Here is a 15,505-nt window from a genome sequence, read left to right on the forward strand (position 1 = left end):
ATTATGTAACTTAAATATTATGTAAAACAAACATAGGCATAATGAGAGAGAGGTGTATTGCTAAACGGAATGCTTTAGAAAGAAGCCATTAAATGGCCACAAGAGAAGTCTACTGACAAATTTTTTATTTTAAAATTATTTTTTACTAAACAGAGGCAAAATAAAACTTTACAAAATATTTATAAAATACAAATATTCATGAAGGAAATACCTCTGTATACTAACTACACCACCCAAGTTTTTTAAAAAATGGAATTACCATTATCTTTCTAACTCCCCTCTGAATCTTACTGAACTTCCCTCTGAATCATTACTTAACGATTTTATAAATGATGATATTTTCTCACTGACTAATCACAGACATATTTATTTTAGTAACGCTTCTAAAATTTTGGCTTTAATTCCTCCAGGCCTATCAAGTTCTTTTAAATCTATAAACTATATTATCTTTACATAAGCTCCAGTTTTAGAATATGATATTGTATTTTATTAGACTTTTTTTCCCAAGCAGGACACAGCAATATGAGAGACCATCAACTGATATACAAGCCACACCGAGAAGGTAGTAAGAATTGCACTCAAAACGAAAAAATATGACCTGGCACAGTGGCTCACACCTGTAATCCCAGCACTTTGGGAGGCCAAGGTGAGAGGATCACTTCAAGCCAGTGGTTTGAGACCAGCCTGGGCAAGATGACGGGACCCCACCTCTACAAAAAGTTAAAATACAAAAATTAGCCAGGCATGTTAGTGTGCGCCTGTGGTCCCAGCTACTTGGGAGGCTGAAATGGGAGGATAACTTGAGCCCAGGAGTTCGAGGCTGCAGTGAACTAGAATCATGCCCCTGCATTCCAGCCTTGCTGACAGAGCAAGGCTCTGTCTCAAAAAAAAGGAGAGAGAGAAAAAAAACCTGATAAAATCAAAAGAATGAATGAAACAGATCTCTGAGACCGTTACATCACACCAGGTGAACACAGCCCAAGCCTTTATCTACTTTTATCAGAAGTCTCTGCCAGAAGGGAAAGAGCTGGGTGAGGAAATCCATAGTAACACATTACTCTCTTGCCATTTGCAAGAGAGCTATTAATGAAAGTCACATACCTGAAGCTCTAAAAGCAGCCCAGGGAATGGGGAAAATTCCCTGTCTCCAAAACAGAAGATGAAGCCACCGTGAAGCCAATAGCAAAAAAGTGATCAGGCCAGAAATCCTGCTGACTCAGGAAATTCTATTCTGCTATTAGACGAGGCTAAATGTCAGAGCACCTAGTCTGCCGTGTATTCTTAATAGGGTTTCTATACTTAGCTTTGTAACAGCCTGTGGGGTTTAACTCATTCACTAAAGAAACATATTGAATGAGGACCCTGGGCCAAAGCACCACATATAGTCATCCCTCGGTAAAGTAGGGAAGAAGTGGGGATTGGTCATAGATTTGGGGATTCAAAGGTGCTCAAATCTCTTATATAAAGTGGTGTAACGAGTAAGAAGGAACTAAGCGCACACATTCTCTGAGCACCTGCCGCACGCAAACACAGTGCTAAATGCTTCCACATGTATTATCTTTTTAAAATGACTTTTTTTTTTTTTTTTTAGATAAGATCTTGCTCTGTCACCCAGACTGGAATGCAGTGATGTGATCACAACTCACTGCAGCCTTGACCTCCTAGGCTCAAGCAATCCTCCCTCCTCAGTCTTCCAAGTAGCTGGGACTACAGGCTCACACCATCACATCTGGCTAAATTTTTTCTTTTTTGTAGAGGTGGGGTCTCACTATGTTGCCCAGGCCCGTAGAGCTTATTTATTAGAGTAGTTCTAGGTTCACAGTAAAATTAAGCTAAAGGTAAGGAAATTTTCGATACACCTCCTGCCCCCAACACATGCGCAGTTTCCCCCATTATTATCAACCCCCACGAGAGAGGTACATTTGTTGCAGTCAATGCACCTACACTGACACACTGATCTTATTTAGACCTTAGTTCCAGCGTCTCTGGAAGAGTGGCAGTTGTGTCATTGGCTGACCCTATTGCCTGGTCTCGCTGCTTGGTGCAAAGGCCTTTAGAAATTCTGCTTTGACTGACTGGCTAACAAGTGGAGATTTGTACCCAAAGCATCAAATCTGTATAGGAATCGAGCACATGGAAAAATCTTTGATTCCTCCAGTGTCTTGGATCTCAATGAAAGCTCCAGCCTCAGCCTTGGTGGAGGCAGCAGCCCCGGGCTCAGAGAAGGAAGGTATTCAGACGACAGGATTCAGACATCTCAGGATGACCAAAGAGTATCCAACCATTCACCAAGGATCAGAAGCTTCCCTATCGCTGACAGGCAGTACTTCCTGCAGTGTCCCCAGCAACCCCCGGAAACTGTGGACAAGGCACAAGAAGAAGTCTGAATATGTGAGAGCCACCAACAGTGCCTTTGAGGCCGACTAACAGTGACCCTCCCCGGGTACCCTGCACTGGCTGAGGTTGACTAGACAAGGGGAGAAGGGTCAGGACTGGAGCTGGGCCACACTCATCTCTGCTAGCAGCTTGGTGCAAACACATCATCCTCTCTCACTAACTGATCACCCTGCCTTAGGACACAGAAAAGGAACATCCCTTGAAGGCAAAATGAAACTGCTCCTTCTTAGAACTGCTAAAGCTGTTGGCCAGAAAGTGACTTTGAGAGGTCATAAAGTTTATATCTCTATCTTTAAGCAAAATCACACCTACATGGAACTTTCCCAGCCTAAAGACCTCCAAGGAAGGAAGGCGACAACTCCCCCATCTTCCTTGTGAGTTGCTGGTGTTCTAGGGTGTGTAACTTTCTGGTCTACATGTAAAGAGCTTGACCCTCAGGCACTTATAAACACATGGTTCTTACTGTTCCTATTATCGCATTTATTTCACCTTGATGAGGTACAATTTTTAAGGAACAAGCATATATCAACTTAGTAGTTCTAGTATCTACTGAAGAGTACCATCAAGATTGATTGTGATGGTCATTTGGCATGACTGCATGAATTCTTTATTCTTTTATGTGCAGGTTTTCTATAGAAAAACATTGAAAGTTAAAAGTTAAAAAAAATGGTGTAGCATTTGCACATAACGTATGTACATCTTCCCATATACTTTAAATCATCTCTAGATTTCATAGAATGCCTAACACAATGCAAGTGCTATGTAAATAGTTGTTATACTATATGAATAAATAATGACAAGAAACAAATGTCCATACATGTTCAGACACAATATTCTTCTGCATATTTTGATCTGAGGTTGATTGAATGCATGATGCAGAACCCATAGAAACAGAGGGCTGAGTGTATTACAATTTTTCTCCTGGCTTCCATAAAGCACACCTGTAGGCAATCACAGTCTAGGGTACAAGAAAGTCCAGTTTTGCCGTTTAATAGGTGTGTGACTTTAAGACGGGCAATAATAATTCCACTTCCCACGCAGGTAAGTATAACCTACCATCCAGGTCACATTTACTGCCTACTTACTGTCTTTCCAAAACTGTCTAAGCCCCTTCTAACCACTAAATGTTAGTGAGGTATTCCATGAGGTAATGACGCAGTGAGGCACAGAGATGTTAAAATAACTTGCCCAAGGTGACACAGATAGAAGCAAATCAGACTATACAATTCAAGGGCACACTCCAACCGCTATGCTGCACTGCCTCTGGTAACACAGAATATCCTTTAAGAGAAGAACAGGGCCAAATACAATGGCACCCCTGTAGTTCCAGCTATTTGGGAGGCGGAGGCAGGAGGATTGTTTGAGGCCAGGAGTTGAAGGCTGCAGTGAGCTATGATGGCGCCTGGGAGTAGTCACTGCACTCCAGCCTGGGCAACAGAGCAAGACCCCGTCTTTAAAAAACAAAAATAAAGAGGTCAGATAAGTGAGTCTCCCCCTCCCAACTTCATACTTCTCACTCTCCTGAAATTCTTCAGGAGACCTTAATCAACCACATAAAACAAGCAAAGTGTAGAGATTATGTAAGATGTTTATTTTTCTTTCCATGCCCTTTTCTCCCCATTGAGTTTCATGGAGATCTGTGTGGCTATGGGAGGCCTCCAGAGACTCAGCAATGGTAAGAAAATATGAACACATTTTAAAAGAGGAGGGAAGAAGGAGGGAGGATTCCTCCCAAGAGAGTGGTGGCAACCTCATAACTTGAAAATGTCTGTGGGCCTGGTTTAAATTTTTGTGACCCATCTCTACCACACTGGCAGGGGGTGGGGGGTTGGGGACTTGGGTTGTCTTGGATCAAGACCCAGTGCTGAGGTAAGCAATGTAGCCAGACTGGCTTGATCAGCTCCTTGTAATCTCCCTGGCAGGGATGTTTGTCAACTGGACACCACACCCACTAAAGAGAACTAATTAAGTTCTAGGGGCAACCACTAAGGTCACCATTATTACCAGGTGAGATCAGTTTCCCAAACATTCCGATCTTAAGACTCGCATGGGGTGATTATGAAGACTGCTCCTTCAGAACCACTGTACCAGAATCTTCAGGCAGCCCTAGAAATCTGAAACCAGGTAATTCTTGACAGACAAGTTTGGGAAACACTATTTAGATTACGACATTACAGTACCTAAAAAGATCAAGAAGGGTCTTCGAGGTAGGGTGTCCTCCTTTCAAGCAATTCTCTGTCTAATCCAGGAGGAGAACACTATTTTCTATACATAAAAGTCTCCAGAGAACTGGCTTCCAAAATTTCCTTTCAGTATACATAAGGGTCTCAAGTCTTCAGAGCTTTGTGGTTCCTCTCAAATAGCTCAGGCAAAGGTTAAATCTCCATCCTTCTTCCAACCAGATATTTAAATAACAATATCTGTTACACAAGTCATCATACTTAAAGTTTTGTTAACTCACTTTGGAAAATACATGAGGGCCTAGAACTGTGCTAAGCCCTCTGGTGCTCTGTTTAAGAACCTCACTTATTTCAAAGGTCAGGAAGAAGAAAGAGAAAAGACAACCCACAGAATGAGAGAAGCTATTTGCAAAGCATATATCTGATAAGAGACTTGAACCCAGAATATATAAAAACAATGCTTAAAATTTAAGAGTAAATAGACAAATAATATAATTTAAAAACGGTCAAAGGATCTGAATAGACACTTCTCCGAAGAAAATATATGGCCAATGATATAGTTTGGCTGTGTCCCCACCCAAAACTCATCTTGAATCGTAACTCCCACAATTCCCGTGTGTCATGGGAGGAAGCCGGTGGAAGGTAATTGAATTATGGGGGTGAGTCTTTCCAATGCTGTTCTCTTGATTGTAATAAGTCTCATGAGATCTGATGGCTTTAAAAATGGGAGTTTGCCCGCACAAGCTTTCTCTGTGCCTGCTTCCATACACGTAAGACATGACTTGCTCCTTCTTGCCTTCCACCATGATTGTGAGGCCTCCCCAGCCATGTGGAACTATAATTCCATTAAATCTTTTTCTTTTGCAAATTGCCCAGTCTCAGGAACGTCTTTATCAGCAGTATGAAAATGGATGAATACAGCCAATAAGCACGTGAAAATATATTCAACATCATTAGTCATTAGAGAAATGAAAAGCAAAATCACAATGAGATACCAACTCACACTCACTAGAATGGCTACAAAACTTGTATGCTTGTGTTCAGAGTGGCATGATTCCTGTCAAAAGTGGAAACAACCCATCAACTGATTAATGGATAAATAAATGTGACCCATCTAGTCAACGGCATACTATTCAGCAATAGCAAGGAATGAATTAATAACACATGCTACTTCAAGGATGAGCATTTGAAAACATGAGAAAAAAGCCAGCTACAAAAGGCCACATTTTGTATTATTTCATTTACATGATATGTGCAGAACAGCAAAATCCAGACTCAGAAAATAGATTAGTGGTTGCCTGTGATGAGGGATAGGAGCAATGGGGAGAGGTGGCAACTTATGGGTCTGGAATTTTTTGGGGATTTTTGTTTTGTTTTGTTTTGTTTTGTTTTGAGACGGGGTCTCACTCTATCACTCAGACTAGAGCACAGCGATGCAATCACGACACACTGCAGCCTCAACCTCCTGGGCTCAAGCAATCCTCCTGCCTCAGCCTCCTGAGTGGCTGTGATTACAGGCACGCATCACCATGCTCAGCTAATTTTTAAATTTTTTTGCTATTAAAGGGGTCTCACTACGTTGCCCAGACTGGTCTCAGACTCCTGAGCTCAAGAGATCCTCCTACCCTGGCTTCCCAAAGTACTGAGATCACAGGTGTGAGCCACTGTGCCTGGCCTGGGCTTTGTTTTAGAAGTGATGAATATGCTCTAAAATTGACTATGGTGATGGGTGCACAACTCCATGAACATACTAAAAATCAATGAATGTACACTTTAAATGAGTGAATCGTATAGTATGTGACTATCTCAATAAAGTTGTTTAAAAAAAGGATCCCATTTAATCTCCAAGAGCCTCAATTTCATCCTCTGAAAATGGAGACACCACCTACCTTTCAATACTATAAAGGATATACAGGCCAGGTGCGGTGGCTCACGCCTGTAATCCCAGCACTCTGGGAGGCCGAGGCAGGCGAATCACGAGGTCAAGAGATTGAGACCATCCTGGGCCAACATGGTGAAACCCCATCTCTAGTAAAAATACAAAAATTAGCTGGGTGTGGTAGCACGTGCCTGTAATCTCAGCTACTCGGGAGGCAGAGGGAGGACAATCACTTGAACCCGGGAGGCAGAGGTTGCACTGAGCCGAGATCGCGCCATGGCACCCCGGCCTGGGTGACAAGAGCGAAACTCCATCTCAAAAAAAAAAAAAAGAATATATAAATACATACAGATGCATGCATGCACACACTCACACATACTATGTTTCACATAGTACCTAGCTCATAATAAATACTAAATAGATGTCATTCTTTCTCCTCTTCCTATCCCCACACTTTTGTATTGTTATGCCTTGATATTGTGGTTCCACCGCAAATTACAAAACTCAAAATTAAAATGTATTTCAACAGAGGTCTAACCATGAGAATTTCACACTGCTATCCTCAAGACTATTCCTACGTGGCTAACTCTGAAGAAATCCTGGAGCCTGCGAATGTGACTGTCTACTTTCCAGACTTGTCACTACACAGTATTTGGGGATAAAGAGTAAGACCTTTTTCCTCTGTTCCACTGCCTTATTAGAATGTTCCTTATTTCTAACCACTGGACACAGGCACCTTCACTTACCTATCTTTAAAACTCAGCACAATCCTTGCCAATATAGATGCTATTCAGGCATTTTTCCTGTCAATTTCATCTACAATGAAAATCAACTGGGCCTCCAAGACAGCTCTGCAGGTGTCCCCAAAACACCTTAGCTTTGATATACAGCACTGCCCACCTGAATATTCACTGTGATACTAGGCATATTCAAAGAGGGCTAGAAATTAGGGAACCATCTACAGCTTGCAACGAAAAGTCAAGTGCAGCCAGCTGGGCCCAGCGGCTCATGCCTGTAATCCCAGCAATTTGGGAGGCTGAGGGGGGACAGATCACCTGAGGTCAGGAGTTCGAGACCAGCCTGGCTAACATGGCAAAACCCCGTATCTACTAAAAATACAAAACAGCCAGGCATGATTGGTGCACACTTGTAGTCCCAGCTACTCTGGAGGCTAAGGCAGAATCGCCTGAGCCTGAGGCAGAGGTTGCAGTGAGCCGAGATCTTGCCACTGCACTCCAGCCTTGGCGACAGAATGAGACCCTGTCTCAAAAAAAATAAATAAAGAGAGAGCAAGAAATGACAGCCCAGGACAGATAATGCCATCTATTAAAAAAGCACTTTTGCTGTAAAGTTGCACTAATATAGTAGTTACTAGCTGCCTGAAGCTATTTAAATTACTGAAATTAAATAAAATTTAAAATTCAGTTCTTAAATCTCACTAGCCACATTTCACATGCTTAGAAGCCACATGTAGCTACTGATTATCTTATTGGACAGGGCAAATATGGGACATTTCCATCATAGTAAAAGCTCTATTGAACAATGCTGATTCAGGCAGTAACTGCATCGATTCTATAAAGTTCACAAGTTCTGAGTTCTTAGGTACTGTAGTTTCAGTATTTGCTAATTGTGAAGTTTGACTCGCACTAGTATGATCCAAGTGAGGTTTGCCTAGGTCAGTGGACAAGGTTTTTTGGAGCGTACACTGAGCTCAGCACATGGTAAGCACTTAATATTTGCTGAATGAATAAATGAATAGCATAATAATATCTGTACTTCAGTCTCTGCCTTGATACTTTCAGATATTAGCTCATGGAAAGCAATGGTTAATTTTTCTTCAAGGGAGATTTTTTATTTTTATTTTTATTTTTATTTTTGAGAAGGAGTCTCCCTCTGTTGCCTGGCTGAAGTGCAATGGCACAATCTCTGCTCGCTGCAACCTCCGCCTCCTGGGTTCAAGTGATTCTCCTGCCTCAGCTTCCCAAGTAGCTGGGATTACAGGCACCTGCCACCACGCCCGGCTAATTTTTGTATTTTTAGTAAAGACAGGGCTTCACCATGACGGCCAGACTGGTCTCAAACTCCGCTGACCTCAGGCGATCCACCTGCCTCAGGCTCCCAAAGTGCTGGGATTACAGGCATGAGCCATGGCGCCCGGCCAAGGGAGATTTTTATAGGGAGATATAAGCATCAGCAGGTGGGGAAGGTGGCTCACAGACCTTTTGTAGCCACTAGAAATGAATCGGCAAAACATAAAAATCTGCCCAAAAGTAACTTTGATATTCAAACAAAGTTTCAGACTCAAGAAATATCTTGCCTCTTCAAACACTCATTACTTGCACCTTGTAGGGACATGAAGGCAGAGCCAGAGGAGACACTCTGGAAGATCACAAAACCTGCTGTCAATTTCTCAGCATTTTTCCAATATAACTTTGCCAGAAAATAATATAGTCACAAAGACAGCAGCCATCTAATGGCATCATCTGTGCCATCACTCTTACATCTAAATTTCCCCTCTCCCAGTGTCCCATGACTCAATCTAAACTGTGCCTATCAAATAACTTCTTGGAAAGTACAAGTCGTTGAAAATCTACATTCAAAAAAGCATGTAAGTTTCCATATACAGAGAAAAGCAGTTCCACTGGCCCTTAACCAGTAATCTCCTAGAGGCCAAACAAAAGAAGCTATAGCTGCTTCTATTAAAATTTTCTACTTCTGTTGTCCACAGACCAAATAGGCATAAGAAAACCAAGCTGCTCGATTTCTATAATTCACTTTTTCTTAGCAAAGGTCTGAGAACAGAAGGCCAGGGAAACAGGGAGCAGCTGCCGCCTGATCTTATGAATGCCCTCGGCTCATTCCCCATCCTCCTCCTTATTGTTTCAAGCTCCTTTTCTCAACAACCTCTAAGCCCCAGCTTGTGGGAAGAAATAACAAGGAAAAGCAGCCTTCACTGTGTCAACACCCACTGTGGTTGAAGCATCTAGATCACTTCTCTGAGGTGATGCAATTAGAAATTAAATTAGAAATTAAAAAGAAATTAAAATACATTCCATTTTAATTTGTTAATCTGCTTTATTGTGAATTCCAATTAATGACATATAACTACGTGGAACTCCTTACATGTGGTCCTACAGCGATCCTTTTAGACACCCCAGGGGTTTTGTTGTTGTTGTTTAATTACACCATTTCTACCTCTTGAGCCAAACAACAAATCTGGTCCCGCTATTAAGCCGACAAATGTATAATGGTTGGTGATGAATTAGTCATCCAATATTCAGATTCCAAGACTCGAATAATCTAAATATTAGAGGCAAAGAGCTCAGTTTCTGCAACACGCAATGCTAACTTTGAGACATAAAAACAGAATGGTGGTTAAGAAAATTGGACGACCTGAGTTTAAAGTCTCAGCTCTGCCACTTACTCACTGTGGGATCTTGAGTAGGTTCCTTAACCTCTCCTGACTTCAGAATGGAAATAATGACAGTACTGACCTCATGGGTTGTCATGGGGACTAAGGGAGACAACCCGAGTAAGAACTCAATAAATATTAGCTGTGATTGTAAAAATGTCTCATGCCAGGAAAATATCACTTGAAATAAGCATTTTCCAAAAGTTAGGACTTGGCCGGGCCTGGTGGCTCATGCCTGTAATTCCAGAACTTCGGGAGGCCAAGGAAGGCAGATCACCTGAGCTCAGGAGTTTGAGACCAGCCTGGGCAACATGATGAAACCCCGTCTATACCAAAAATACAAAAATTAAGCTGGGCGCAGTGGCGTGTACCTGTGGTCCCAGCCACTCGGGAGGCTGAGACAGGAGAATTGCTTGAGTCTGAGAGGCGGAGGTTGCAGTGAGCTGAGACTGCACCATTGCACTCCAGTCTGGGTGACAGAGTGAGATCTTGTGTCAACAACAACAACAAAAAAATCAGGACTTAACATGAAACTTAAAAGAAAACGCTGCTTTCTCAGAAGACCCATGTGAAAATACTATGTAAGAAAAGAACACCAGCTTAGGTCAAAATGTTAATTTTGCCAGTTATCCTAAATCCCTAACTCCAATAATAATCTTTTAAAAATATCCTTCAACATGTATAAATCATTCTGATTCATCTCACTGATGTATACTCAGAGGAAAGGGAATTTCAAACCAGATGGCTGTTTGCTGCAAAGTAAGCCTCAAGGAGTGAGTGGTCTACCATGGCCACAGCCTGACACGAAGGAGGGGGAGAAGAGCGGGTGGATCCCTCACACCACCGGTGTCACCAAGAGAGAAAATGCTCTGCCACCTCTGTGCCCTGACGTGTCAACAAAGTCCCTGCCCACTAGGCACCAACTGGGCCCAAGTTTGTTGACCTTCTGGGCGCAGTGAAAAACCTTTCTTTTGGTAGAGCAAACAAGCACTGCAGGGACATGCACTATTTTTATACAAATAAGATAGCACACGCAAAGATTCATTATTAATGTTGAGTTATGCCTTATTTTCAAATGAGGCATGGACATTTGGTAATTTGGATTTAAGAATAACTTGTTAACTATATGCTGCAAATTATCCTTTTTCTCCATTGTAAATTGCAACAGTCACTACAACACTACTTAATTTGGAGCTTGTGAAAAATGTCCTTGAAAGATGGTCAACGTAACTCAGAAACAGTCTTTGAAAAAATAATGCCACCACTTAAATTCTTTCCAGCAAATCTCTGAGTCTGCATACAATATCACAAACAACACAAGCTGTCAAGATATGGGCACTCCGAACAAACGCTCTGGAGAATTTCACATGGATCCTGTACTCTCCTAAATGAAAGCCAGGCTGGTTTAACTGTAAAAGAACTAGGAAGAACTGAGAGGCAATATTCAAAGTGAAAACACCTCCACTCTTAGCAAAGGGAAGCCAAGGACCTCTGTGCTTGGCCCAGACGGTCCGGGAAGAACCCCTAAATGGTGAGAATCACAACAGCAGTAATTCAAGGTCACACTAGACCCCCAGCCTCCTATAAGCCTGATTCACATACTAAACTCCACAGACTTTGGTCACCAGATTATTTTTTACAGTCTGACTCAACTTCAATCACATCTGAATTCATTTCCAAAAACTGGAAACGATCACTATCCATAACTCACCTCCCAATCCAACCCAAACCCAAAGATACTCTTTTCATAATGTCCAAATGACACTACCCCATGTAAACCTCAAACAAACCAGTCTTGAAGCCAAAGCAGATACACATTTTAATATTCACATGGTTTTGCCTCAGCATCTCTTAACCAAGACTGCAATTAACCTATCACCACACTGGTGTCTTAGTTTATGAATAATGCATGACAAATCACACCTGAATTTCTATAAAAGACGAAAAAATCACCTCCAAAAGTAGCAGTACCATGGACATGTTTTTTCAATGTAATGCTATGCTAAATTCCACTCAAATAATTTTCCATCAGGGCTGACAAACAAATATGTAAATATCAAGGTTTTAGAAAGAGGGCAGAGCCATTGACAGAAAGTACCTCTAAATTTTTCTTTTTCAAGGAGCTACTTCCATCTTACTTTATTTTTTTATTTCCAAATTCCCAAGATTTACTAGCCTGTAAGAATTTCCAAGGTTACTCAATTTTTTAAATTACTAGTATCTGATTAAAAGCAGAATTGAATTGCTTAAGTGCAATGTACATAATAAGGTACCATGTTATTCTTTGGTCACAAATGAAATGAGCAGTGTCAACAAAACTTTCTTTAAAGAAGACACACATTAAGATTGGCAAATCAAGCTTCTTATGCTCGCATTTAAAAAAACAAAAAAACAAAAAACAAAAAAAAAACAACATTCAACCATGGAATTTGGCCTTAATAAGGTTATTTTAGCTTTGTAGCTCTAATCATTCTCCCACATTCAATGGTCAGGATAAGAGTGCTGATCCATTCACAGAACACACAAACAGATATTTAGAATGTGAAATTAAGAGTACGTCACTGAATAAGTAATGCATAAAACGTGTCTAGACATGGAAATATCAAATGGTAAGGCTAGAAGGCTCTGAAAGAGCATCTACCTAATCCCCTCACCCAACCAGGAAACTGTAGCGACAGAAGTTAAATAATTTGCCCAAGACAGTGGCAAAAACTCACCCAGTCAGTGGCAAAGCCTCTAAGCTAGGTGTCCTACCTACAGATCCAAGTCTCTTTTGTTGATACCACTCTACTCCTTTTGGTACAAAAAGCTTCTATTAATGAAATATTTAACAAGACAAATCACTTGTGGATGGATATAAAAACGTTGTGGAAGGACATCCAGCCAGCCACTAAAAACTGGTTGAAAAGGTGCTAATTTATTTTGCATTTGCTTAACTGGTGATGTTGAGCATGTTGCACTTTTAACTGCTGAAGAGGAATTTCATGACTTTTTTAAAAGAAAATCTCTTGGTTTGTAAATACTCTCAGAAAAGAAAGGATCATTTCTTGGAAAAGGGTAGAAAGTGAATTTCCTTTCCTTTAGCTGGGGACATCCTTTCCTCACATCTCACAAAAATCCAATCAACCCCTCCCTTTCCAGGTCCAGCATAACTGCCAGCTCCTCTCTGAGAACTTCCAAGCCCGGAGGCCAGAAGCTTCCTCTGAGATCCTCCATGGTAGCCTACGCATAAGTCTCTCCCAGGCAAGCTCTCAAGCACGCTTCTTGAAAGCAGAAATCCTATCCTACTCACCTGGCTACCGGGCTTTGCAAAATCCTTTGCACATACTCAGTTACAACGAATGCATTGAGGCATTTTTTGCCAGAATCCCACTTAACAGTAATTTTCCAGATCTCCGTCTTCCCTACACCAACACCTGGACCCACTCAAGAGTTATTCTGGAGCGGAAATCCTGGATCCCACTGTCGGGAGAACCAGTGTCTAGAAAATGAAATCGTGGTGCCCATTCCATCCTCTGCCTAGTGGGCGTTTAACATCCTTTGACATCGAGGGGAATGGCAAAACGAAACATTTATTATTTAGGTCACCAACAACATTCTAAACCCACGTCCTCTAATCGGTGTTAATGTGTTTAAAAAAAAAAAATTCAGAACATCATTCGCCAGAACGGAAAGCTGAAAACGGCGGATAAAGTTAAATGCATGTAAAACAGAATGACTTAAACATCTGTAAAAGCTCCTGGGAATTGCACCGAATAATCTTCCCTTGTCTGTTTGCTCGCTCAATTCAAGTTTGTTTAGTTTAGTCTTTTTTTTTCTTTCTGACAGAAACGTGATAGTCCCTAAATACAAGCTGACTGGGCAAAGAAAAATCGGCATATGAGGTCCTCTTTCATGTTGCCTTCTTTTGATAGCTTTTCTCCCAAGTCTGAGGTTTTCAAAGCAGAGGGATGAACTAAAACCCCTAAACCTTAATACCACAAAGTTGACCCTGCTGCGCTCCTAAAAAAACACAAAGCAAGCAAGCGCGAAGAGGAAAATCGTACCCAGCACCTATCGAGACAGCAGAAACCCAGGTGGCCCCGGGATCCTGGGGGACAGAGCAGCGACAAAGCAACACAAACCCCACGTCGGACAGCGGCGCCGCGTGCGCACCCCGCGCCCGCGCCCCGGCCCCGTAGCTCACCGCTGCGCTCCTTCCTTCCATCTTCCATCGCCCGCCCGGCCGCGCGCCGAAATCGCCGCCGGGCGCTCCGGGGCCGCAGCCTCAGGGCGCGAGTGCCGGCGGCCAGCGCCGCGTGCTCTTTGTTGGGCTCCCGGGACGGCCGAGAGGCGGCGGCCCGCGCGCACCCTGGCGGAGGCTGGCGAGGCTGCGAGCCCGCTGCGGCCGCCCGCCCGGCCCCCAGTAACGTCAAAGCGAAGGCGGCGCAGGCGGGGCCGGCGGTGGCGGGCCCGGGGGGCGGAGGGCGGAGGGCGGAGAGGCGGGGCCGACGCCTCGGGGAGGGGGAGGGGGCAGGGCCTCTGAGGCGGGGGCGGGGTCTCCAGGGCAAGGGCGGGGCCTCCGGGGGAGGCTGGAGGCGATCCACACCTTCGCAGTGCAGCCCTCGAGAGGCCCGGACAGTCCGCTGCCTCCCGCAGCCGCGCGCCCGCCCTGGGCCCAGCTTCCAGCCCGCGAGCAGAAACCTGCCTGTTGCTTTGTCTTCTTCCTTCACAGTTTTCCCACCCTGAGAAAAGTGAGAGGTGCTTTCCCTGGTGTTTCCTCTCAGGAAGGGCCGTGTGACTGGAGCCGCGAGTTGGGCGCCGTCTCGCCGGGGCTGGAGGTACGCGGGCTTCAAGACACGCACCTAGGCGTCCCTCGGGGTCCCGGCCTCTCTGACCGGGCTCCCCCGGCACCGATCCGCGGCCGGAGCGTTTAGTCCCGGGGACCTGTCGAGCCCTGAAAGGTCCATTTCCCCTGAGGCGAGTCCCCCCAAGGCGCCCCGCAGCCTGGCCTCGGGACTGTCCCCACCGACAGTGCGTGCCCGGGGAGAGGTCACTTAAAACTGCATTTTCGAACATTAGTGCCCCAGACCCGCACCTTTCTTCCTCCGTCCTTTGATCTGTGCCGCAGAGGCAAGGGCTGGAACGGCGCCCTCCCCTGGTAGAGGGACGGAGAGACCTCAAATCTTTCCCCCAGGGAGGTCCGTTAAGTACATCCAAGCACCTGGAGGCGGAACCTGTGTGGCCGGCTGCAGAGTGGTCCCGTGTATGTGTTACCGCCTTATTGTTCCAAAGAACAATCTTTTTCAAGTGACAGGTAGAAGACGCCCCAATAACGAGAAGTGACTGACTTGGCCAAGCTTAGACATGGGAGTGGAGTCAGGTTCCCTGGTGGCCCCACGATCTCGCCCACCATGTCAGCATGGGCTGCCCGGTGAGCATAGCTGAGATGCACCAAGGCCACATAAGTCACCTACTTTGCCTTGGCTGCCCCAACTGCATCTATCAAAGGCAGCCTTGGATACCCACCAGAGGAGCCAGCATGAGGAAGGGTATGCCTTTATACAAATTCACTCCAACTTCAGAAAAACGTCCGCAGCCCATGCTCCCCCTGCCAGAGCAGCAGTGTGAGCAGATGTGTAGGTTTGGAAGCACCCC

General features: G+C 44.0%; 1 protein-coding gene across 4 annotated transcripts in view; it reads right to left on the reverse strand.

The window, feature by feature from the left end:
* The window catches only part of PSD3 (pleckstrin and Sec7 domain containing 3), a 491,817-nt gene extending 477,510 nt beyond the window's left edge, over nt 1-14,307 (reverse strand). Inside the window, exon 1 of one of the 4 annotated variants that reach the window (XM_054499657.2) lies at nt 14,055-14,307. In XM_054499657.2, the coding sequence (XP_054355632.1) occupies nt 14,055-14,075 (21 nt within the window). In that variant the 5' untranslated portion in view covers nt 14,076-14,307. Of the gene's footprint in view, nt 1-13,914 lie in introns of all 4 variants that reach the window. The other 3 variants (XM_063668553.1, XM_063668552.1, XM_054499658.2) reach the window with 3 other exon arrangements.
* Between the last annotated feature and the right edge of the window lie 1,198 nt (nt 14,308-15,505).

Source organism: Pongo pygmaeus, chromosome 7 (genome assembly GCF_028885625.2).
Source record: "Pongo pygmaeus isolate AG05252 chromosome 7, NHGRI_mPonPyg2-v2.0_pri, whole genome shotgun sequence".
Lineage (NCBI taxonomy): Eukaryota > Metazoa > Chordata > Mammalia > Primates > Hominidae > Pongo > Pongo pygmaeus.